Source organism: Lycium ferocissimum, chromosome 7, assembly GCF_029784015.1.
Source record: "Lycium ferocissimum isolate CSIRO_LF1 chromosome 7, AGI_CSIRO_Lferr_CH_V1, whole genome shotgun sequence".
NCBI classification, from domain to species: domain Eukaryota; kingdom Viridiplantae; phylum Streptophyta; class Magnoliopsida; order Solanales; family Solanaceae; genus Lycium; species Lycium ferocissimum.
In genome coordinates, this window is record NC_081348.1 from 39,793,647 (window position 1) to 39,820,352 (window position 26,706).

Here is a 26,706-nt window from a genome sequence, read left to right on the forward strand (position 1 = left end):
TTTGGAAGTGAAAAAAGGTTACACTTACAACAATCGGATTGTCAACATGTTTCATTTTCTATTGAGGCTGTATTTGGTATGAAAGAAACATTTTTTAACTTCTAGTGTTTGGCTGATCAAAACATTTTGAAAAACATCTTTTTAGGTAAAAACTTTTTTAAAAGTCAGGAACTTAACCTTTCTAGTGAGACTAGTGAAAACAAGTTTCACAAATGATATTCTAAATTTATCGTCTCTTCCCCATCCCTACTACTTGACCAGCTCAATCTCAGCGATCCCCACTTCCCATCTCATCCCACCTTATAGTGTTTTCCTAAATTACATATCAATATTCTTGGGATAATATTATTTTTGCTTACCTATCAAACTTAAGAAAATCTCTTAGTATCCAAATGGAAAACGTTTTCCATCATACCAAACACACCTTAAGAAATTAACATTTTCAAACATAATCAATGTTTTTTATTTTTTTGTGAAAAGGTTAAAGGTCTTTCAATAAGGGTAGCTCCAGGAATAAATTTCATAGTTGGACGGAAAGTCGAGTATTAAATGTAGCATTATCAATTAGGATATCCAAATTCCAGTCAAGTGTTCATACGTAACTCCAAGTATTACGGTAGTCATTTCTTGTACTATACCTTGTTTATAGCTAAACCTTTTTCACACTAGAGATATCTGTTCTTGGTTTATTGTTATGAGCCATCTCATGGTCTTGCTCTCATTGATGACTTGGTGAAATAGAGTGCCAAACATTAAAAATGGGGACTAGGCAGGCCAAGGCGCTAGGCATATCTGTCGGTGCCTTATCCACATACTTCTCCATCTTCAAAATATGTCTAGCATAAATTTCTCATTTGTCTCCATGAAATTTGGGATTTGAGAATACTTAAGAGAACAGTGTATATAATAGTTGCACATATATTTGAACACATTAGTAGATGTCACGAGTAAGTGCAGCTTTTAATTTAGAGAGTGAAAGGAGTCGGTGTGTCTGTGTGAAAATGATGGATACATTTTTTAATAAATTTGTACTCATTAAGAATACCAACCAAATAAAATTCTCGGTATCTGTTTATTAATATGTTTGAAATAAAATTCCACATTAATAGCTTAAAAGGAAAAAAAAAAAACTACATATAAACATTTTGGGGAAAATCACATAGGATCGATTGGTCAAAATGAATAACATTACACTATATTAAAAAAATATTTAGGACGTTTTAGCCCAACAATCAGTATCAAAACTAATTTTTGGAAATGAGTATGGAAATAGAGTGGGACGTGGGGCCCAATTTAGAGTCTGTTTGGCTTAGTTGATTTAAAGTAACTGATAAGCAATAAGTGCTGAAAAGCATTTTTAAGTGTTGAAGCTGATTTTGATAAATAAGTAGTTACGTGTTTAGATTAAAGCATTTAAACTGATGATAAACAACTGAAGTGCTTATCAGAAGTGTTGATAAGCATTTTTCTGTTAAAATGACCTGAATATCCTTAAGTTGTTTACACTAATAAAATATTATTTTTATAAGATTGTAAATTCCAAATTAATTCAAAATACAAAATAATATATGGCTCATTTTATTTGTAATACAAAATTAATTAGATAAGATTGCTTTTTATAAATATAAATTATTTTATGATAAGCTAAAACAATCATAAGCTATAATGAAATAATTAATAATTTGATTAAAGTTTGTTAGTAAAGCATATTCAAATGGTACACAAAATATTTGAATGGAAGAAACAAGCAATTTACTTTAGTTTATAGCTACTTTTAAAAACAAATGTGTTCAGCCCATATGCTAATACCTCTCAGACACTATCTTGTTTAACATTAAATTAAAGAACTACAACTTTATATGGACTTTGTAGCAATAACTTATTGGATGGCCATCTTCACAGAATATTGATACCCATCCGTCGACTACATATCCATTCAAGACTACTACAACAGAGAGGTAAAGATTTCTCACCAAGATCAATAATTCGACTGTGCGGTTGCTTTTATGTAAGAGAGCTTCAAAATCTTGTTGTATTTTGACGGTGGCCGGCGAGAATTGTTGTGTTTTTAGAGATGTCGTGAAGATGGTGAGGGAGTAACATGATAGAGAGGGTCGGTTTTATTTCAATAAGGGTATTTCAAAGTTTACAAAATAAATATTAGAGATAGAATAGTAAAATTCTTGATCAAACTAAAAGTGCTTATAAGCTGGGAAATAATAAGTTGGGCGAGACTAACTTATGACTTGTGGCTTATTTTAACTTATAAGCACATGACTTATAAGCATTTTTATTTTTACCAAACGCGAAGATAAACCAAAAAGTGCTTATCTCATCATTAATTTTTTTTATATAATATTTTTGAAACTTAGCTCCAAGATTTCTAGTGTTAAAAATTTACTAATCATAATTTGGTTGGTGTTAGTTCTTTTACTCACGGATGGCAATTGAATGGGTTAGCTAACAAAACAATGAATACACCAAAATTCTAGTTGTACCAAGTACCACCAACTTAAATATTGAATTCGATTGATCATGCATGAAATTAAAGACATGTGCTGGGAGCTCTTACCCTATCATCCAATGCAAAAAGTTTAATCATCATATCATCAACGTATAGGCCCATTGCATGTGTAACCTTTTTCGGATAACCTCCAAACCCTCATCTCTGTAACCTCTTAAAAAAATAGTCAAATTTTCCCATTAAATGCAGACATAGCCTTTTCTTCATCTCAGCATTTCCCACTTGTCTCTCTGTATTAAATGACCGCCACAGGCCAATAGACATAGCAACAGGCATCGCATTAATTTCCCCTTCTTCTTCCCAATGTAACTCCCATTAATGTCACCTGACCCCATCCCCATCACCCGCGCTTCCTCGATCCGACGGCTGTGATTAACTCCTCTCCATGTGCTAGCTGTTCATCGACCTTCACCGAAAATCGTCCTCCTGCCGCTGATCAGTGTTGTGCTGATCTCTAGCATCATATTTGAGTCTGAGCTCGAGTAGTACTTTTCCTTTGAATGTTTGAGTGGTAAAGCTTTTTCTCCTGTTGATCATCTTCACCGTCTGTGATACCTGTCCGGTGACAGTAAAGCTTCTGGATCACCGCTTCTTAGCCGGCTTGACGAGAATGCTCCTCCTCCCACCGATGTTCTCATGAACATTGGACTTGCGAATGATTTGCTTCTTCTCGACGAACTTCCACCACCACCTCCACCTGTACTATATCTCGCACTTGATTCCGATAAAGGAAAAAATCCACCTCTAGTCCGCCTGAGAAACGGTGATTTCATTCCTCTATAATATCGGAAGGAAAATACTCTAGGCTTCGTTAATGAACTGAAAGGTGAAGGTCTTTTGCTCCAGAAGCTTCCTGATGATCTACGGTATCTCCATGGTGAGGCTGTTGCTGGTTCCATCACTAATGATCTCTCTGACCCCAAATTCCTCTCAAATCCGAATGAGTATGATCGTTTTAATAAAATATCACGTCCGTTAAATCTCTCCTCTGATAATTGAATCGACTGTTGATCTTGTGTGATCTCTGTTACCGTTGTTGTCTCGGATTCAGGCTCCAGAATTGTGCTCTCAAGCATCATATCATCGAAGCTAGGACGAATTCTTGCTGCCATTAACGGAGTAAACGGTGATTCTGGACGGAATATTCCGGCACGACATAACGGGCAATTCGCGTGTGATTTTAACCATATATCAATACAGTCTACATGAAACGCATGTGAACAAACTGGAAGCGTGCGCATATAATCGTTCTCTTCAAACTCAAGTAAACAAACCGCACAATCATTAACGCCGCTTTTTCGAGTGTAGACTGAAAGAGGAATAGTTTTGATCACTGAATCATCCAATCCGTATGGAGATAACACATGAAAAGCAGCATCAGCAGGATCAAATGGATAAGGAGGCGACTCAATATCGCCGTTAGATGACGGAACGTAACGTCGGCGACGGCGACGCCACAGTCTATAACGGCCGTGTAAACGGAGTAGATGACGTGAGAGTAGCCGTGAGTAGGTAATGATGACGAAAGCGGTAGCTATAATAACAACCATCGCTATTAAAGGAGGACTGAAATCTACCGGTGGATTAGTTGTTGCTAAATCTGATGGTGACGTTGAGGTTGATGGAGTTGGCAATGTTGATGAATGATGAAACGGCGACGTTGAAGGTGATGGAGGTTTATGAGAATTGTTGTGGTGTGGCGGTGCCGGTGAGGGTGCAGGGGCTGTATGGTGGTGGATCATGATGATGATGATGAGGTGCAGGGCAATTAACGAAGGTGGAATTGGTGCTTTTATTTTCTGCTTCTTTATGAGGGGGTTGGTTAATGGGGAATGTGATGTGTTAATGTTAGTGCTCTTTTTTGTGTTTGTGGGTTTTCACTGGTGAAAGAGAGAGGCTTCTTGTTTTTTTTTTTTTTTTTTTTTTGTAAAATTACACTTTTGTCCTTCAAATGGATTGATCTTTAAATTTTACTTGCCAAAATCAAACTTATGCCTATTAAGAGTATAAGTTCTTTAAAAGCACGGAACATAATTTGTTGGATATTATGATGCGGAATTACCTTTTGGATATCAAGATTCAAAAAAGGTATTTTTTAATCGTAATTTTTCCATATATTTTCTATAAATTTTGAATTATCAATTATTGTAACTTATTAATATTTTTTATGTACTTTTTAAATATGTAAAATATATTTCAAAAAAACTTTCATGATCAAAACTAAACTGTGTGACTGTCGAAATTTGAACGATGTCACATAAATTGAGACAGAAAGAATAGTACTTCTTCAGTTCCAAAAAAATTATCTTTTTTTTTTTTTTTTAGTTTGTCCCAATTTTTTTTTTATACATTTCTATATTTAGAAGGACAAAACTTAAAAACCAGCACGAAATTGGGGCATAAGGGCCAATGGCTCATTTTTTTGGTGGTGCATCACGTCACTGTTACAAACTTACAATTTGTTGATTAAGTTTGTGGAGGGAAGACACATCACCATTACTGAATTTAATGCGCGGGGTGGTCCCACTGCATTGAGCTTGACTTTGTTGTTGATCATGCTGATGTGGCGCCACGTGATTGAAGCTGACAGTCAAAGGATTCTGTGCTTATAAATTTGGGATTCATTGATAAGAAAGAGAGTTTTTTTCTTTGAAGTGAGCACATCACTAACACAGAGAAGACTCGAAGACTGAAGTATGCTTAGCTGTTTGTTTTAAATGATTGTTTTTGGTTTATGGGACATGATAGTCTTTCTCGTAGTTTTTAGTCTGGCCGTATAAGATACGATAACACGATAAAGATCCCAAGATTTTAATCAAATTTGAAGTTTTAGCCTTTTTTTGGTGAAACGCCAAATCGAATTTGACTTAGTGTTGTTGTAACATCAATATGAAATATTAGTATGAGATAAAAAGATATAAATGAAACAAAAAAGATGTGCGATTTACATTATGACGTGGTAACGAAGAAAAGTGAGGAATAAAACAATATGAATGATGTAAGCGGAAGTGTAGAAGTTGAGAGGGAGTCAAAGTTATATTGGCTTAGACTAATTACCAACTGCTAGGTTGATATTTCCCTTAAAGCTATGCTTTTAGTCTTGTGAAACACAATCCATTAGACTAACATTTGACTCATGGAAATGGGAATTTACCTAACTTTCAGCACTTGATATGTTATGGGTTCTCTATTTTTATTTTGTTTTTAGAAAGAAAAAAAAAAAAAGTGACAGCAATGAGATCCATACCTACAATCGACAAGCGCATGTGGCTTTTGAGTTTTGAGAGTATACTTGAGGCTAAGAAAGTGCAAAATAACGCAAATATCATGAACTTGTCAAATTAAGCGTACAATGAATTGGTATTGGATTTAATGAGATAGAAGTAAATGCCCAATAATCCAGTATGACTCGAGAAGTCTGAAGATCCACCGATTTTGCATCATCATTTAAACCATATTTTATCTAAAATTGAAAATTTGTAAGTCTACGTACTTTGGAACAACTTCAGATATGTAGTGTTTGAAGTTTCATAATAAAAGCTCAACTATTTTTGTTGAACTTGTTGACACATGGATTCAATCTCGCTTATTTTTGTTTGAATTTGATCCTATTTCTTTTTTTGATTTAATGCACATACGGTTTAAGCTCATCCATTGTTTTTTCCTGAACTTCAGGAGGGAATGTCTAAACTCTTAAGCATATGTAATTTTGTCAAGCTTAACTTCAAACACCACATATATGAAGTTGTTCCGAAGTGGATATTCGTGTAACAACAGTTTTAAAAATGGGTACAAATTAACATCGGTCCAAATAGGGTAACTTGTATTTATCAGGTCACCGACGCATCAAAAAATTACTTGGGGTGAGATGAGTTAGGTCAAGATTGACTAAATAATGAAATATAGCTCAACTCTTACCAAATTTTAATTTGTTTGTTTGTTTTCTTATAATTTATTTAATTAACAAATAGAGCTAATAAGAAAAATCTTCATTATATCTATATATACCATATCAAACATGAAAGTAAGTCATTAAAACAATTTTATGATAAGGTTAACGATGATGGTATTGCAAGCATCAAATTCCTTGAAAACCTTAGCGGGTCGACTACAGTCACAGTAGACCCGGCCCAACATTCATCTAAAGGCAAAGGTGGGCCTGAGGCACTAAATAAGACCCAAGTCTGATGTTGGGCACAAAAAAGGTTCAAAACCCTCCACCGGTAGTCACTACTCAATTAGAATTAGAAGCTAGGGTTTTAGATCGTTCAATCTCAATAAGCAAAAATGTTTCCAGGAATGTTCATGCGTAAACCTGACAAGGCAGCTGCGTTGAAGCAGTTGAAGACCCATGTTGTCCTGTTCGGTACTTGGGTCGCCGTTATTCGGGTCGCCCCATACATCCTCCATTATTTCTCCGATCAGACCGAAGAACTCAAGCTCGACTTGTAGATTACACCTTCTCTTTCTTCTCAGGTAAATATTTAATCCATTACGCGGTTTTCCACTTAATTGTGGTTAGTAGTTTGAGTGTATGCTTATGTAGTTTCTCCTAATACTTGAAATTTTACTTGGATAAAGTGCATTGCATTATTATCTCACTCCCTTTTAATTTGTTTGTTTGGTTTTGACTTTGCGAAACTCTTAATTAATGATATGTATAATTTACCAAAATGTCCTTTAATTTTGTGGCCTTAAACATGCGACGTATAAATTTGATATTAAAGAGTTGCCAAAAAACAGACTAAAAGGAAAGTAAGACAAACAAATTGAAACAGAGGGAGGATTAGTTAAGCTCTGTGTATATAACTCTGCTAATGTGAGGTTCACAAAGCACAGGTAATTCCAAGATCAGATATAGGAAAAGTGTTGCTGACTTGCAGTAGGAAAAAATGGCAAAATTATGCTAAATCCTTTGGATACTGAATGACTCAAATTGTTTTGTTATAGAGGTGTAGTGGATTAATCTGCATATGTATACTATCTGCGTATGTGTTTTGGCTCAGCACATTTTTATTAGTGATATTGATGTTATGGCTCTGAGTCGAGAAATAGTGAGCTAGCACTTGTTTTGTCCCTCCAAAGAAGCTTAGGTTGTTGTTGGGTTGGGAGAGGGGAATCATGAAGTGAACTGAAGTGGTGGCTCTTTGTTGTCTTTTTGGTGTTGCATGCAGATTATGAAGTGCCCTTTTCACTTTTGGGGTTAAGTTTTATAGTTAAAGCATAATAGATTATATACATGCATACAATTTCCAAAGCGTAATTAGTAAGGTTGTTTGGCTAGTTAAATAATAGTAGATTATAAACATACGTACAACTTCCGAGTGCTTTTAGTAGAGTTGTGTGTCTTGTAAATTGGTTATTCAAACTTTCCGGTCTCGCAGCAATGAATTTCCGTGGCCATCTGATTAGAGTCGAGTTGATATGACTCAGACAGTACTTTGTTGTCGTTTTTGTTTGGAAAATCAGTTATCGACCAAAGTCCAGTAAAATATATTCCATCAACTCAGAACAAAAGAAGAGATTAAGGAAAGATCAAAGAAGGCAAAAAAAAAAATCTAACTCATAATTCAGTACATTTATTACTCATTTTAGCAAAGGACCACGACAAACTAAACTCAGGATCATATGCAGAGAACATCAGGAAAAGCTTTCAGCAAATAAACTTCAAGATGAAAAAACAATTTCACTTGATTTTTGACTTGATATTGCGTGATAACTTAACAAAACAGATTAACCAAAGAATCAGAATCACCTCCAGATGTCTGGCAGAATCATTAATTTAGCAAATATGGCCATAAAAAGAACACTAAGATAGAAAAGATTAAAGAAAGATTCGAGACTAAAACCTAGAGCAACATGACTTGTTTTTTTATCAAGTTCCAGAATTTGACAAAATTGTCTGAATTTTCCCTAAAACAGGCCCTTGTACAGACACTTAATCAGTTAGAGAAGAACGTGAGGGAGACCTGATAAAAGAGAGAGGAATTTGAGGTTGATACTGCGGGTTGAGATGGTTTGTTTGCCTTGGGGCCCTTTTCCATCAAATGATGGATGACTGCAAAGTTTAAGAGTATTTTGGTCTCTCTGGGGGGTTGTATAAAGGCCAATTTTGGCATGTTATATGAGACTGAAGTGTAATTTTGTCTCTTTACTTAACTGGACCGATTAAATTAAAAGTGCTCGTAAAACTTATAAAGTCCAATCCAAAAAAAAAAAAAAAATTAAGAAAAATCTCTTTAGTTCCAATAAAGATATCTGCAAGAAATTTTACTTTGTGCCTCACACAACTGGAACAAGTTGTGTGAGGCTTCTTTTTGTTTGACAAATTAGTGGACCCAAATCTCACACTTTTGGGTTCATAAACATTGAGTTTTCCAGTTTGTGAAACAAAAAGAAGCCTCACACAACTTGTATCGGTTGTGTGAGGCACAAAGAAAAAAATGTTGATATCTACAAAGACAATGGATTATTCCCATCTGAGTCTTTGTTAAAGATTACAAGAGAATGTTGGATTTCATGGTTACCATATGCCTTTTCATATACGATATATGAAATGTTTCCTACTTGAACTATTTTTGATGACAAAGGTTTTGCCTTAGAAAATCATTGTTTTAGTAATTTTTGGTGTTCTGTTGCACATAAAATTTGTGGAGATGATACTGCTAGATAGTAGGAATGGTGGCGGTTCATGGTGATAAGCAGCTAAGTATTTTCATGTTGATTGGAGCACGAGATTTTTGTATTAATGGAGTAATTGGGGATGATTTTCCCTATTATGGGTGTAAGTTGCTCTTCCCCAGTATAAAAACATTTTCGATATTTTTGGCAACACAAAAACCTAACTATGTTTTCCTTGAGAACAGTGTACGTCGTACTGACTGCAAGTGCAATTAAATGGAATGTTAGATTTTGTGCAACTGTACAGTACAGTGAATGGGAATAATGGATGTATGAAAAAATTTAACATGAAAACAGAAGTTTCAGCATTCCATCAACTGATGAGACTATTCAGGCCTTTAATCTTATCTTATTATGCTTGAGTTGCTGAGTCTAGTATACTTTAGTTAGTGACTTGGCATTAGAGTTGATGCCTGTGCTCTTTCTTGAAGGCCATTATAAATTAGTCTCCCCTCTAATAGTAAACTTTTAGATGAGTTGGTTTGCACAAATCAATATGTTTTACAGCCAAAAAGGGTTTTGAGGTCTAGTCTTGCAGCCACCCGTTATCAAATTGATTGTAATGTGCTAGAAAAGTTGACCTTGTCTTTAAATAAAATCATCTATTTTCAAGCTTTAATTCCTGTGCACCGTTGTATCATGGTAAGTACCAGCTAACGGTTCATTTGAAGTGCCTGTCAAGTAGGCATTACAGGAAGTAATATCGCTTTGGAGCTCGACGTTATATTGATACAATTATCCTATGCAATATTCTGTGGAGCCGAAGTTTCTTAGTTGATTTATTGAACTACATACTGTAGTATCTAGCGCCTTATTCTGTGTGCCATAAATATAGTGTTGTAAACTTGTTAATTTATGCTTTTGCTTTTTTCCTTCTGCAGTTTCCCACGAGAAATAATTGTTCAGAAGTATGCCTCTGTCAACATCTCCTTCCTCAGTTTGCCTATTTCTTTCATGTCCTTTCATTCACGCGTGCCACTATTCTGAAATTTGTTGACATGTAATGTAATTGGAGATCAGTAACCTAGTTGTGTGAGATAAACTTTGTGGGGAAACCGTTCTTCCCTTGTCAATTTAGTGATACGTTTTATCTTCTTTTTTCTGTTCAGTTTATTGTTTGTTTATCTAGGCTATGTTGCTTGATTGTTCAAATATAATCTCGCTAAAATGCTTGAATATGCTATACTCTCTTTCATGCTGAGAGACCCCCACACAAGTTTTTTTGTATAGTGTCAAACGGCCATAGAGAGTGATAGTCGAATAGTCCAAACTTTTCCATGTTGAAAACTTCATTAAGATCTTTAACTACATGATGCGTCATTTTGATGTGAAATTTTGTAACATGTAATACTTTGAATCGGTAGGATAATAGCTTAGTGGGAAATAACTATTACTCGCAATAAAAAACTATGCCGAAGTGTCAACTGCTCTCATCAAATTGGTGACGTTACTATTTTCAACAAAGCAAAGTGTCTTTTTTGGTTGCGGAATATTTTTAACTAATCTTGTGAAAGGGACTATTATCCATGTTTTAGCACTAAATTTTATTCGCGCTTGTGTTTGTCCACTAATTTTATGTCCGGATCATGTTGGATACTGTGCATAGACGCAAACTTAAACAACTCGAAATAATTTATAGCCGTCTCCTCAAAGCTAAAAAAGAAAAAGAATAAAAAGGAGAGGTAATATGCAATTCCACTTGTCAAATCCTTTGTAAAGTTTTCAAAGCTTTCTCAACATCCTACGTTTAAAAGCATTTTGGAACATCATGCACAAATTCCCTATTTCACTGGTTTAACTAATGTAAAATAGCCACACGACTACAAGAAGACAAGAAAGAAATCAACAACTAGCCAGTGCCATAGATTCTCGAAATTTCATGCTGATAATCTAGTGAATAGCCTGAAGTTGTGTTATCTGCCGTCTCATGAATACTTTGGGGAAGCAAAGTTTAGGCATCGCACCTGTAGATCATGATGAAATTGGGCAAGAGAGGAAGTACTAATTACCATTATTTTCACTGTAATCATCTTCATCAGTTACGGAGTTGCAGTGAATATAGATCATATTCTAGTTCAAAGAGTAAATGGCCATGGATGATGAAGTACCAGGAGCTGTGGGGACAAGTGCTAGTTTTGCTTTGAGATTGGGGCAGACCATCTTCTCTGCTGCTTCTCTTTTGTTCATGTCTTTAGGAGTTGAGTTCCACAGTTATACTGCCTTTTGGTAATTTCTTCCTGCGCCAATTACACTTCATTTTGTTTTTGTCATAATATCCCTGTGTCCAGAGGCGGTTCTAAGGCTGGTTCTCCAGGCTCAACTGAAGTATTACTATCAGCTCGAACTATACATATATAAGCAAATATTAAATCCTAACTAATCTCAATTTGCCTTGCACCATATTCTGATCCTCTACCTTTTGCTAAATGTTCTTCTGCAGCTTCCTAGTAACAATCATGGGTTTGGTCATCCCCTGGAGCATCACTTTGGCATTGATTGACCTATACTCTGTTTTGATCCATTGCCCCATTCGTCAGCCAGGGATCCTTCTCTTCATTGTTTTAGGAGATTGGGTATGTCATCCTCTTTAATCTGTGAAAGACTCTGGCTAAATTTCACGCATAATCCCCTAAACTTTATCTACTATACCAATAAAGTCAATTTATAATCATTGCCACATTAAAGTAACTGAATTTTACCTAATATAACAGGAAAATCACGAAACTATTTTCTTGTTACATTAAAAGCGCAATACTTTACTGTTATACTAGGTAAAGTTTTGCGTGATCCTATTTATTATACTGGGTATGTATCAGTTACTTTACTGAGACAAAAAATAGTAACTTTACTATTATAGTAATTAATGTTGGTGAAATTAACTTAAAGACTGCACAGTTGAATATTTTGACTAAGAAACCAAACATTTTAACAGGCATTGTCATTCCTTACACTAGCAGCAGCAAGCTCAATTGCTGGAATAGTGGATGTTTTGCACAGGGCAGATCAAACATTCTGTCCTGGTGGATTATGCAGTAGATATCAGATATCTGCTGGACTAGCCTTCTTGTCATGGTTCCTCTCCATGACCTCTTCTCTTTCAAATCTTTGGTTGCTTCCTTCTCTCACAAGATGATCACTTTTCAACAAACAACATTTTTCAACTAACCATCTTCATGGTTTTAGTAATTTGTATGTAACTAGGATTATATTTATATAATACTTGGAGGAGATATTTATGGAGCAGTAGAATAACAACCTAAAGTCTAGGCTTTTCCTCCTCTGGATGGCGAATCTTGATTGACGCGAGGAACCGGTACGGAGAAAGAAGAGCATGGCAAGAGATAGGTGATGCATAAATTTTCTAATAGCGAATTATTTGACTCGATCGATGTAGGGAGAGCCTTCAAACTCAAGCACAAAATCAAAGTTGAATCAGCAATCATTGATAGCCAATATGTCGCAGAATTTCACACATGAAAAGAGAAAAATATATACTTAGAAGCAGGAAACATGACACATGAGCATTACTAATTGATTCGTGTTTTTCAAAACGTTAGCTCATTCAACCTAATAGGTGGGTTCCAAATTGGCCCAGTGACCCTGAGTCGTGGGTTCATGGGTGTGTTGGGTATGGAGGAAAATGGTCTCTAATTTTTCTATGTTCGGTTGGTCAAAATTTTTGAAAAAGATCTTCTCTAGGAAAACAAGTTCCTTAAAATTTAGAAAAATGACTTTTCTAGTGCAAGTAGGGAAAATAAGTTTCACAAGTGAAATTCCACCTTGTTTTCCACACCCCCGGACACACCTCATCTTCACCAGGACCCCTCTAGCCCCATCCCCACCACCCCACACCCCTACCCCCAACCCCATCTCCCTTAGTATTTGTCTAGATTATATACAAATTTTTTTAGGATAATAATTTTTGCTCTCGTACCGAACACAAGAAAAAATCCACTTACTTTTCTAGAAAATATTTTCTAAGAAATCATTTTCCACGGAATTTGTTTTCCTTCGTACCGAACTCAGCCATAAGGTTCAAAATGTAGTTCCAATGTTCCAGCAAGTACAGTATTTGGTAGCAGTTTATGTAACATTTTGCTTCATGATCTGATTTATTTGTAAAAAGACAAAGTTGGAATACCAAGTCAACAGTGGGTTCCATACAGGGAAATCAGCTGAATTAGAATGGTCAATCCCCACAGGTTATATGAATCATGTATCCATTAGCTCTATATTGTGGCCGATTTCCTGGCAAACGAAGGGTATAAGCATGATGAAGTAATAATCTGGGGAATTGCGCTTAAGGGTATATAGTTTCTTCTCCTGACAGACTTAAGTGGTTGCTTTTGAAAGAATGTAATCTTATTTAGCTTTTTCCAGTGTACCCAAAAAAAATTAGCTCCATTTTGGCTCATTTTATACAGGTGGACATGCTGCTTCAATGAATTAGTAGGAGCTGAATTAGACAATTTGGCCCACTCTCCTTTAAAGATGTTTTATCAAAATTTGGGCTATTAGAGCAAGGCTTCCTAGAAGGAAGGCCAGGCCCAATATATTGGGTAACTTCCCAACTTTCATGAAGACTTTTAAGTAAAAAGGACTAGGAAATTTGAGCTTTTTTTTTTTTGGCACGGATTGTCCTTCATTTGGGGTGGTCTTTATTTTTTGCCCTTGAAATTGGTGGTGTTTAAGTTTCTTAGCTTTTCTAATACCAGGGTTGTGGGTTTGAATCTTTCAGTTCGATTAAAAAAATCGCAAGGTAGAATTTTGCATGGATAGAAATACTGCCTGTACCTATGCGAATTCTGCCTTAAGGTAGAACTTCTGCCTGAGGGATAAAATTTAAATACCACCATTTTGAGGGATAAAAATTAAAAATGGCCAGCGAAGGACAATCCTACAAATTGCCCTAATCTGAGACTTCCAGAAAGTGGGTCCATTAAATTGTTGGCAAATATGATACATGCTCATGAATCCGACTGTAAATGAACAAAGATAATTAGGCTGTATAAAAGCTACATCCTATAGGTTAAAGGTTGTAGGAGAAGGGAACAAATCAAAAAAAGAAGCTCTCTCAGGTGCCTTATCAAGAAAAAAGAAGAACCGAATTAGATGCAATTGGCTTTTATTCTTTTAAGTACAATACTCAATATCACTTACTCATTCTAATATTCCAAAATGTCTCTTTGTACTATAAAGAGCAAAGAGAAACAAAGGTAAAAAAGAGAACAATGAAAACAATTTGAACAAAGGGAAATAACTATCTTGACATTATGAGACGATTACAAATTAAACCGATACCTTAAAATTTTCCAACATCTAGTAGTCTTGACCATAAGGGCAAGATTCTACATATCATCTTTTTGTTTATTCTTTAGTATATGACCATCCAATATTCGAAATTCACTGATCCAACTAATTTAGATTTGACTCTGGTTAAAAGAGAAAACGCTTCATAGCAAGAGTTTTTTGTTTTCAAAACTCGAATGTCAAATCTTTGATTAAAGATAGATGAATTCATTCATCCCACCGTGCTTCTTAGTGGTCTATCTTTTTGTTTTTAGTTTCTTTTCTTTTCAAAGGAAATACAAAATGATGACGCATCAAAGTTGAGTTGGAAGAAAATTAAAGTTGCTTAAAGAAATGGTGATGCTTTATGGTACTGTAATTTAGCATCTTGAAGAAGAAAAACAAAAGGTTCAAGTTAATATTCCGTGTAAGCTTAACAACTTTGGACTCATTTTCAAAGGTAAGCAATACCAAATCCCATATCCAAGAATCATTTGTCTTTTCACTGTGCTCGTTCTATGTTGGTACTAAGTCAAAAATTTATATATATATTAACAAAAATAATTATCGGATTACGAAGAATAACACCGAGCTAGGAATTTGTTCCTTGGTGACATCAATTAAATAGAACCAGATTTTATTCCTCCTCTGTATAACCCAATTGTGCTGTACGTGTCATATGCTTTTCTAGTTGAGGAGAAAATATTGGCGAGGTGATATATTCGGAAGATAAACTTTTAGGTTAGGGGCGGATTCATAATATACATGACATATCTAGCTCGCTTTATAATTATTTTTTATATAAATATATGGTTCGATTCAGAAATTTTGTTATGTTGAATTCGCAAGTCCATATATAGTTGGATCCACGTCCTAATTAAACCTCTTACTAATTATTTCGTGTCAGATTTTATCATCAGAACTATTAAATATTGGACATATGGCAACGGTTATATTATTCCAACTATAAGAATTTTTCCCCAATGTTCCTGCATTCAAAAATTTTGCCATGCCGATTGGATTCTAATAAGATTTCTTAGCCATATACACAATATCCACTTTCATGATGCCAAATTCTTTTTCTTCTAGATATTCCTTAAATTTTCACTACATCTCATGATTCTCCTAGGAAATTTTCTTGTAATTATTTGAGTAGTCTATAATGCCCTATAAGATATGTTTGGAACGTATTTTTTCTCCAATTTAATTTTCGACAATAAAGATTCTTTTATCTCGTGAGACAAAAGATATTGAAATTATCGACCTTACCTTGCAAATTCAAAACAACAAATATAACATTTATATTGTCCCTCAAATGGTCAATAAATACTTTAAAAAATTAAGTCAGTGGTGGATTCAGAATTTTTAAGTTGTAGATGCTCTATTGCCTTTAATCTCCAAGTGCTACTTTGAGATTGATCTTTGTGTAATATTAATGTTTGGGTAAAGCACAATCGATGCTTGAGAACCCAGCAGCTACACTGTAGGTCCGCCGTCGGTTTTGGTTATATGCACAGACAATATATAAAACATATCAGGTTTGAAATGGGAAGTTATATGATCATTTAATTTCTTTTAAATATACTTAAGACATGATTAATAATAACGTTACTCTCATGAGCCATTATTTTATGGGAAAAGGGTCAAATATATCCTTGTACTTTAGTTTATTGGCTAACTTTGTCATCCGTTAGCTAAAATAGTCAAATTTACCCCTCCGTTAGCCTAAGTATACACATATATCCTTGAATAGATGGAAATCTCCAAATCAGCCAAAATTACCCATGCCCCATAAGTTAGACCTGACCTGACCGAAAAATAATAATCCGTAGTTTAACCTTTCTCTTTTTCACCAGAAACTTGCTCCAAAGACTCAGTGGCTTCATCAGATGAAATTTTTGTTTTGACATCTGCTATCAGCTTTCCTTTACTTGGTATATCTCTGCTATCTCGCTCCAAATGTTACTAACATTTATTAAGTTGGTACTTTTTCATATAAAATCATCTGGGATGTGCTCACATCAAGCCAATTCACTAAAGATAATCGTATATGCAAAAGTACCAACTTAATAAATGTGAAATAATAGTCCAATGCTTGTGAGCTTTGTGAGGAAAGTGAGTGCATTGATTGTCCAGAAAGTTCCCTAATATGTTTTTATCGATAAAGATTGATCTGATGCATATTTGCGTCTGTAGCTGAAGTATCACCTTGCTTTTATTTGTGTTAAATGCAGTGAATGATTCTATTGGAATTAAATCGATTTGGAAAATTATGATAGCTGACATTATTTACTTGTTTTGAGTTTGATTTATGATGGTATGTGCCTTCTTCCTCTGGGGGAAACCTTTTGCTGTTTATCATATGTGGCTTTAAATTACTGTTTTACATTGGTACTTTACCGATCCACATCACGTTGTGTTTTGATTGAAGAATAGAAACGTGGAGGGGTATATTAGGGTGGGGGAAAATTATTATTTGGGTCGGGTCGGGTTTAACTTATGGGGCATGGGTAAATTTGGTTAAATGGGTAATTTTGGTTGATTTGGGGATTTTCATCTATTCAAGGATATATGTGTATGCTTTGGCTAACGGAGGGGTATATTTATCTACTTTAGCTAACGGAGGATAAAGTTAGCCAATAAAGTAAAATAGAGGCGTATATTTGACCCTTTTCCCTTATTTTATTCTAGTCCTCATTTCTCTTAAAGGAACAAATACGTTAGTCGCATTCTCTTGATATTTGGCAGAGTTTATAACTTTCTAGTGGCCCCAAATGTCGAAAACCTTGCTTGCAACTAAGGTTTTTTTTGTTTTCCCCTTTTGTTGGGGTTAAGGGATAAGTTGATTACAATATACACAAGCACACATATGTAAAGATTTTTAGCAGTATTAGAATATTATCTGACTGCTGATTTAAAGCAAAAATTCCTTATGTCTCTCTCCTTCCCTTCTTGATGATGTTTAAAGATTCTTCTATAGACTCATTATTTTGCAACTATCACCATCCCACCTATTAGCATAAATCCCTCTTGCTATTTGCTTCAAGTACAAGCCACTCTTAAATCCATTACATAAAGATAAGTTAAAGAGTCCAAGAATCATCTTTATATATTGATCACCTAGAATTCTTTTCTTTAGCTAGCTTCAACCACCAAAAACTTTAATTGAAAAACAAAATAAAACATGAAGTACAATGAGATATCTCATTTTAGCCACCCACAACACATTCTAAGACATGAATACTCAGAATTCCCATTCAAATGTGATGGTTGTAAAGAAGTAGGCATTGGTTCTCGTTACAAATGCACAACTTGTGACTATGATTTACATATGCACTGTGCAATTCCTTCACCTTCAATTACACATCCATTTTACAAGAAGTGTTCGTTCCAGTTCCTCTCTCATCCCCCGGGAAACGTGCCGCGCTACTGTAATGCTTGTGAGAAGGATATTACTGGATTTATGTACCATTGTAGGTCTTGTGGATTTGATCTTCATCCATGTTGTGCAAAGCTTCCTATGGTGCTTGATGATGGAGATGTAAAGCTTTATTTGTATAGAAAGGTATGTTATTGTCGCTTCAAGGTTGAACCAAGAGGCCAAGATTATTTTGGTAAAATACACAAATAGCCATTTTTCCGTTCCTATAATTGAAAAATATTAATGAGCCTAGAGTTTCACCTTCCACAAGTGGAACTCCGGAATATTGTAGCTAGTTCACGCAATTTCCTCCAATTTATTGCTCTACTATTTTCTTTTGACCCAATTTATTTGAAACTTACTCTTCCCTGGGATCAATTTACAATTTTCAAAAATTGAATCGAACTAATGCACAATTTAATTGTAACATTTTAAAACAAATAAAAGATTTTTTTTCTTTTGCTCTGTTTCCTAGTGCATAGTCAATTTGGCATTTTAATTTAGCCCTGTTTAGTTTTCGGTGAGAGTTAAAGAATTTTCTGATTAACCATTTATAAGTTTAGTAATTTTAAAGTGATGAAAATTCATGTAGTAACTTTTGTAAAAAGTCATGACACCCTTCCTGGAAGGTGGTCATGAGGGCAGGTGCTCCTTAGGTGTAGTTGATTTTTGTTTTTTAATGGTAACATGTACATTTGTTATCAAAAACACTTTTGTAAAAAGAACTCATAAACTAAATGATCATTCGAGAAATCAACTTCCACATCTGTTGTCACCCTTGGAAAACTGTACTTTTGATAGGGTCCCCTTACCCAAGTAGTACTATCCAAGAAGCTCATATCCCCTCAATGTGGCAGTCTGTTGGAGGTTAAGGAGTTTATAAGGTCTCGTGGTGTAGAATTTTGTGGGACCATTAAACTTTTGTTCTCTATAATCTTTTTTGTTTCACACCGGCCAGTGTTTGGTATGCTTTGGGGCTTAACTAATTTGGATTAGCATTAAAAATTTCGATATTTTAAAGGCAATGCCGAAAAGTAGCTAGTAGGTGCTATTTTAACGTTCTTTAGTGCAAACATAATTTTATGATTTTCATTTGTAGCCTTGCAAAACCGGTAGAAATCTTTCTTTTACGTTTTTATTTTTTCCTTATCACATCTTCGACCACCCAATAGGTATTCCTTGTTTTAGGGTGGATTGCGTTTTATAAAAGCGACTTTATTTCAGACCTCGAACCTAAGACTTCTAATTCAATTTGTCTTAGTATCTAAGTGTAGGTTAATTTTTAATGGAAATGTACCCTAACATCGACGTCTCAATTTAATAGTTTCATTATTGAATAACTAAAATATTTCCGGTCTGGCAAATTGAAGATTCAGAGGGTATAATTGGAGAATACGGGATAAAACGTGAAAAATATTTTTACCTTTTTCTTAATTAATTTCTACATTCCAATTGTTTGAAATCTAGTTTCTCAATTACCTTGATAATCCTAGTCTTAATGTCCACATTGACAAATCAAGGAAACATAGCTTAACTAATTATGTTTCGCATATGTAATTAGTCATTATTAGAGGCAAATCTAAGGCGAGTTCTGCAAGTTGAGTTCAGAGAGCATACTCATTCTGATTCCACTGACTTTAAATTTTGGATTCGTCTTTGCAGGTAAGTGCATCGTGCCACAGGTGTGGTAGGAAAGGGAGAAGCTGGAGTTACAGATCAACATGCAAGAAGTACAATTTGCACGTAGCATGTGTCAAAGAGATGCTTGTGGATAGTTGGCACGAGATCTACTTTGGTCGTGGAGATAATTATAACAATAATTATGATAGTAGTTATAATAATAATACTAATTATAGAAAATTGGAGAATACGATCCCAAGTCTCAAAGGCACACTGCAAACTCATCATCGAAAAAGCAAAGGCAAAGCTAAAAAGTGCTGTGAAGTGGCTGGTTTAGCTCTGCAGTTTATTATATCTGCAGTACTTGGAGACCCTACAACTCTTATTGCTGGGGTCGTTGGTTCATTAATGTCAAAATGAATGCAAATTAAACCAAGTGGGATTTCAATTACTGATCAAGATTGGAGATCTATCTCTTCAGAGGGAGATTTGATTAAGGACCTAAGTAAGTTGGACTAATAATAGTTATAATGTGGAAAATGGTGGATGTTAGTATAAGGGGATGTTGGACCGCTAATGTAGAAATTTAGTGTATTTACGATACATGCATATGTCCTAACGCTATTTCCATTTCTAGAAAATGTCCTAATTTTCTAATTATTATTACTCAGTTGAATTCCTTTTCAGTGGAAAGAAAAAAGGCGCAGGCAGAATTTTAAATAGCGGGATCCAGAAAATGTTACAATTTTGAAGTATCTTTTGAAGGGCTTTTTTATTTTGACCAATCGGGTGAAATTAATTACCGGCGCTAGCTAAATATACAAAAACATATACACTGATTATGTGTGTGTGAATATATATACTTTAAATCCATGATTTAAAGTATTTTTTGAAGGGCCTTTTTCTTTTTGACCAGTCGGGCGAAATTGGTTACGAGCGCTAGCTAAATATACAAAACATATACACTGATCATGTGTGTGTGTATATATATATCTGTGTGTTTTGTATTTACAATATGTATACTATTTACACTTAATATACAAAACATAGATATTTGTTGGCTATATTATTCTTTTGAGTGGTCCAAAAATATTATCATCCCTTTTTTTGACCTCCGTTGCCATTGTGTTTTGAAAAAATAGAATTCAACAATCAATATGAACAAATTTCACCTATATGTGCACAATATGATTTGCTTTAAAATTAGGGAGATTTAATTGACTACCATGGTGCCAATAGCCTAATATGACTCTGCCACTGCAACAATTGTCCTATCAAAATAATTACTTAGATTAATACATAAAGAAGGTTTATTGACAAGTATAAAAGTTGTGCGATAAATCATTTAATGAGACAAGATTAATAAATTAGTTCACTAAAAGGTAGGAAAATGTAAATTCCATTCTTACCATGTTTAGCTGAATCACTGAGTGCCTGATTTGTAGTACTGGTAACTTTCCTTACAACACCAAATTTTTTAAAAAGAGAGCCGTTAATTGTTTAAGTTGTTTTCGTTTAAATACACTCTCTTGGATGTTAATATAAGTATAATGCAGCTAAGATCTTTGGTTAGATTTTCTTCTTCACAAACAAAAGATTCATAAAATCTTTGTACCTCGTGGAGACAGATTTTTCTCTCTTTTCAACATAAGAAATTATATCTTTGAAAGAAAAATAATGACTTGTATGCGTTGTGCAGCTTGCAAGCAATTAAGAAGAAGATGTCCTTCTAATTGTATATTTTTGCCATATTTTCCGCCAAATAATCCTCAAAGATTTTCTTATGTTCACAGAATCTATGGTGCTAGCAATGTTGGAAAGATGCTCCAGGTACTAAATATATAGGGCCTAAATATATATTACTCCAACAAGAATCTAATTTATTTTCTTGCTTCAAATATGTTTAAGCATATTTGATATATGTAGATCACATTCAATCTTTATGATCTTTCTGTGTAAACTATATTCCAACAATTATTTTATATAAGTTATTTTTTTTTCTTTCCCTAGCTCCCAATGATAAGTATACAAATCAAGAACTTTAAAAAGTAGTGTTAAACTTATTTATTAATAATTATTTCATTCATCTTTCCATCATGCAAGTTTGACTTATAATCTATAATTTATCTTTCTTATTTTGCATAAAATTGCAGCAAGTAGAAGAGCATCAACGAGCAGATGTAGCAGACTCATTGTACTATGAGGCATATTGCAGAATTGAGGATCCAGTTTATGGTTGTGTTGGAATCATTACTGTTTTACATGAAGAAGTCTACCATGCACAATGCCAATTGGCTAAAGTACAAGCTGAAATTGACTTACTCAAAGCTCAGGCACCAGTTCAAGGAGAGTTATTAGGGCAACAAGTAAATGAATTTCTTGCCAATCAAAATGGAGCTTATAGTTCAACACAATCATCATTTGATCCTTCATTTTACTAATTACTTTGAATTTATGATGTAGAGTGTTTTGTTGTCTTGTGTTTATGAAAACATATTCGGGCATTTCATGATTTCTTTCTCACTCGGTATTTAGGGTCCTGACTAATCTGCATTCTTTTCTCACTCGGTATATAGGGTCCTAACTAGTCTGCATTCTTTGTGTGCGCCTATCCAATTTGAACAATATATTAAAATTTGAAAATGATCCAAACTCTCTGAATCAGTTTTTTTCTCTTTCCTATTTCCAATATACATAAAGAAGGTTCTTTGACTAGTAAAAATTGGAGTCTTGAATTCCAATTGATTGTGATTGCAACAACAACCCCTTTGATAAGGCGTTGAGACACGATTAATAAATTAACTCTATACTGATAACGTTATAGTAGAAAGCTAATTACTACTTCACGGCGCAAGCATAAATTGGTAGAATCCAAAATGAATACTGAATAGTGGGTGGAAAGAAAATACGACCATTTATAAATGTCTTGTTTTGAAGCACGTATTTAAAGTTAAATTTGTAATTTTATTTAAATTTTTTCTGCTTCTTTGTGCATTAACTTATTAAAAGATTAGTTCGATATTTTCTGCAAACTCTAGCACGGGCCCAAAATAAAGATTAAAAGTTAAATTTGTAATTAAATTTATTTTTTTCTAAGAAAGTTTAAAAGTTAAATTATTTGTAATTTATTTTTTTTTCTTAACATCCAATATGAATTAAAACATTTTCTTTCAAAAAAAATAAAAAAATAGTATGGTTCTAGAGACATCAATTTGATATGCTATATTTATTCATAAATATATTTTTAGACTTTCCTTTTACTTTTTAAAAATTTGCGTGATGAGAAAATGACATTTTTTCCTTTTGTTAATTTAAATGGTACATTATTTTATAAAATCTATATTTTAATTATTTTCTTAAACACAAATGAAGATTCAATGCTACATGATTCATTTAATCATGTTTCCCTATGCTAACAAACACTGCCTAGCATATTTTTTACCCGCGTAAAAATAAATGATACTTAAAAAACATAAAAAGAATAGTCCTTTTCGTCACAAGATGTTTGACATTACCACTGCTGGAAAACTAAAAATTGTTTCATTAACTACATATTTTTCAAAGATGTTCTCAACATTTAAACTACTCCATCAAGTTCATATTATAATTTCTTTTTTTATGTAATTTTTAAGAGTTAATATATATTAAGAATATATTTATGAATTCATACCAAAAATTGAACTGACTGACCACGTAGTACGCCTTGCATTATTATTTTTTAGATGAATGCAGTATAAACAACTTATTGTTCGTTATGCATAAAAAAATATAGTAATAACTATGCGTGCATCAAATCTTAAAAAATAAAATTTTATAATACACCAAATAATATCCAAAATAGAAAGTTAACTTTGTTAAACATGAACGATAAGGGTAATCAACGTACAAACCAACCAAACATGTCAATGAAAAGATTCAAATTTTATTGTTAACAAATGATTAGATAAAAATAAATATTTTAGGTAACAATATCTAATCCAAATGAAGACCAATTTTATCTATTAATTTTTTAAAGTTTCACACTGAACAATTAAAAAGTTGTTAATTAGAAAAATTTCAATTTTTGTATGCAATATATATTTTAATTAAGGTAACTGCAAATGTGGTGTATTCTCTCATTCAAATTATGCATACTGATTTTTTTTTTAAATGACATCATCATAATTCATAATTTCTTAGACGTTTAAGAGGACCTTAGGATTTTCTAATTTACCAAAATTGGGTGTGCACCTTAAGTAATAAAGAAATTAAGTAGGATTAAAAATAAGGCATATGAAGAAGTTATACTACATGTCAAATCACCTTCAAAAAGGTTAGTCTAAAGGATTTTTTATAATAAAAAAAGGTTTGAAAGCGCTTTAATATTTCTAAAACACCCCATAGTAGAGGAAGCAATAAAAGACAAATATAGAGGTGAATTTGGAAGAGGAAACCTTTAGTTAGCAACTCTTAGTTGTAATGTAATTAAAGACTCTAACTAAGTACTATAAAAAAAAATTAGATTTACCTGTATTATATACAGTAAAATGTTGGGTAGAATCATTGAACTTTCAAGCCTAAACTCGTCTATCATAAGAATGAACCTGTTAGAATAAAAATTTAAACTTTCAACGTTGAATTTTGAAGGCACAAATATGTCAAGTCTAATTGATTACTAAAAATCGAACCCCAATTAGTGGAAGTGTATTTAAAATTAAAAGAGTCAGTGCATGCAACTCCGTCAAAAAGTAAAGGAAAGGGAATGGAATTGCATAAAGAAAGACTTTATCAGTCAACTAAGTCAAAAAGCTAGTGTGTGACGCACAGATGAATAAATTTCCAAACTGCTTACCCTTCTTTTTCCATCTTATTCAGTTTTTTCTTTTCTCTTTCTTTCTTTGTTCGAGGAAAGTTCCCTGTTTTAATTATGGTAACAGGAATAAATCAAAGTAAAAGGCACCCGACTTATGTAAGCAAATAGAAAAATGACAACTACAATGAGAAAAGTTCCACGATAATGTGAGGGTTACATCAGTGTTGACGACGTCAACGTTATGCAATAATTAATATTAACCAGTTTTACACTATGCAAATTTGGATTAGTCCGGTTCCCAAAGAGGACACCATACCTTCCATGGAAAATCAAGAACAAAAATCGTTATTTAGCAGTAACTTTTTTGATATTCAATCATGCTCTAAAAATATAGCAATGCATCTACTTATATAATTTTCTGAATAACTACATAAAGAAAACCATCATGCTATTATTGTCCTATTCAAAAGCTATATTTTGTTGGCAATATAGTTCGTATAAATATGATCACATAAAAGCTAATTCTGATTTTTAAAAATGTAAAGAGTATTAAGGGGGTTTATTGTCCTATTCAAAAAATGAAAGCTATTATTTTCAAACTCAAAATGTTAAGGGGATTAAGTGAAATTTATACTATAAATTGTCATTTTAACTAGTTATACTCTTAGAAAACAACGTAAGATGTAAACCTAGTGTACTAACAGCAATTTGCATATGCACTAAGTCAAAGAAAAATCAATCAAACAATTAACTAAGCCTAAATCTTAAATTAGTTGGACTCATGAATTAGTTGTATATATTTTTCACAATTCTAGTAAATTTCATTCTAAAACTAAATCAATAAAACATATTACAAATAATTAGGGCTTCTTCAAAAATGTTCTCAAAATCGCACGCTTCATCCTATATGAACATACATAGTTTTCAACGAAATAAAAAGATGCAATGAGACATTAAAGATTCTCCACCAAGAAAAGATATATGTAAAGAAAGACCCAGAAACTTAAATTGGAATAAGAAATAGAGTGAAAAAAGAGAAGCAACCATCAATAATAAGTGATTGTGAACCAAACAAATACGCACCACATCCCCCTCAAGATATAAATTAAATAGAAAAAGACTATAGAGAAGAAATTGAAGAATTGTGCAATGTGCATACATTATGTGGAAAAGGAAGCAGCGACGATAGTCGATAGGATAACCAAAAGAGGCCCATATCTGAAATTATTATACTCCTACCCTAATCTGGTTGGATAAAAGACAACAAAAGAAAAGCACATAGCTACCCCACACATGCCCCATCAGCCACTTACCTTTTTCTTTTTTTTAGTTATCGTATCCGGTACTTGTATGGGACCTGACTAATTTGAATCGCGGAGCGTAAGGGGAAAACGCTCCCTAACAAGATTTTTACCATATTCGGGGATCTAACATGAGATTCCGAGACCTCTGATTAAGGGTGAAAATATCCTATTCATCTCACGACAACCCTTATTGCTCATCAGCCACTAAACTCAATACGAGTTTACACTTTTTTCTTTAAAAAATGTTCATCACATGAATATTATACCGAGTATATTTTTTATACACTTATTTATCATTTAATCTTATCGAGTATGATTGAAAAATGTTCGTATCACTCACTGTCTAAACCAGTAATTTCTCAGAGGTCACTCTGCCAAATGTGAACCAAATTTGCCTGCAATTACTGTAACACGTACAAAAAGAGGAACAAGAAAGCGAGCGGACAATATCGTCCCATCGTTGGCGAATTTATGAGGAAAGTGTTAGCTTTGATAACGATTTTTGGAGTGCTTAGCATGATTAAATTCCTTTGTTTCTTTAATAAAGGTTTCACTTATTGTAATTAGTTATATATATTTTTTCTTTTAGCAGTCTGTGCTCTCTTACACTTGCAAAAATAGACCAAGTCTTATTTCTCTGCTTTATTTATTGGCAAAAATTACAGGTTTTAGTAAATACTTACACATGTTTTCTCCACAAAATATTATCATAAAAGGTAATCCAAACGTACAGATAGGATTATATTTCTCGATCGACGTTGAAATTATTGTTCATACAAAATAAATAAACATCTTAGGAAATTGCATTTTAACGTTCCCCATAATGATATTATCCCTCAACGATTCAGTCACATTCTCGAATTAGAGCAAGAACTTGCACTCGGTATTTACATCAATTTAATGAATATATGATATATATTTTCACATACATCGAGTGCTGGTAATTTTACCATCGAATAAGTGTATTTGGCATGATGGTAATTAAGTCATTTCCGAAAACTCTTTTCCAAAAAGTAAGTTATCTTTTGAAAAATAAAGATTTCCGGAAAATATTCTGTTTTACCAAATACATCTA

General features: G+C 33.6%; 5 protein-coding genes across 5 annotated transcripts; 4 read left to right on the top strand and 1 right to left on the bottom strand.

The window, feature by feature from the left end:
• Positions 1–2,380: 2,380 nt before the first annotated feature.
• LOC132064965 (RING-H2 finger protein ATL65) lies at positions 2,381–4,371 on the bottom strand. Its single transcript, XM_059458146.1, has one exon. It carries the CDS (start codon positions 4,264–4,266, stop codon positions 3,064–3,066), a length of 1,203 nt encoding a protein of 400 aa, XP_059314129.1. The 5' UTR covers positions 4,267–4,371; the 3' UTR covers positions 2,381–3,063.
• Positions 4,372–6,744: 2,373 nt separating this feature from the next.
• On the top strand, positions 6,745–10,313 carry LOC132064967 (mitochondrial import receptor subunit TOM6 homolog). The gene is made up of 2 exons (XM_059458148.1): positions 6,745–7,000; positions 10,087–10,313. Exon 1 carries the CDS (start codon positions 6,812–6,814, stop codon positions 6,974–6,976), a length of 165 nt encoding a protein of 54 aa, XP_059314131.1. The 5' UTR covers positions 6,745–6,811; the 3' UTR covers positions 6,977–7,000; positions 10,087–10,313.
• A 140-nt stretch (positions 10,314–10,453) lies between these two features.
• LOC132064966 (CASP-like protein 5C3) lies at positions 10,454–13,790 on the top strand. Its single transcript, XM_059458147.1, has 3 exons — positions 10,454–11,431; positions 11,646–11,778; positions 12,138–13,790. The coding sequence occupies exons 1-3, from the start codon at positions 11,292–11,294 to the stop codon at positions 12,336–12,338; spliced, it is 474 nt and encodes a 157-aa protein (XP_059314130.1). The 5' UTR covers positions 10,454–11,291; the 3' UTR covers positions 12,339–13,790.
• Positions 13,791–17,507: 3,717 nt separating this feature from the next.
• On the top strand, positions 17,508–20,195 carry LOC132064968 (uncharacterized). Its single transcript, XM_059458149.1, has 2 exons — positions 17,508–18,059; positions 19,578–20,195. The coding sequence occupies exons 1-2, from the start codon at positions 17,679–17,681 to the stop codon at positions 19,953–19,955; spliced, it is 759 nt and encodes a 252-aa protein (XP_059314132.1). The 5' UTR covers positions 17,508–17,678; the 3' UTR covers positions 19,956–20,195.
• A 103-nt stretch (positions 20,196–20,298) lies between these two features.
• Positions 20,299–22,039, top strand: LOC132064969 (LOB domain-containing protein 23-like). Its single transcript, XM_059458150.1, has 2 exons — positions 20,299–21,365; positions 21,689–22,039. The coding sequence occupies exons 1-2, from the start codon at positions 21,213–21,215 to the stop codon at positions 21,974–21,976; spliced, it is 441 nt and encodes a 146-aa protein (XP_059314133.1). The 5' UTR covers positions 20,299–21,212; the 3' UTR covers positions 21,977–22,039.
• Positions 22,040–26,706: the final 4,667 nt, after the last annotated feature.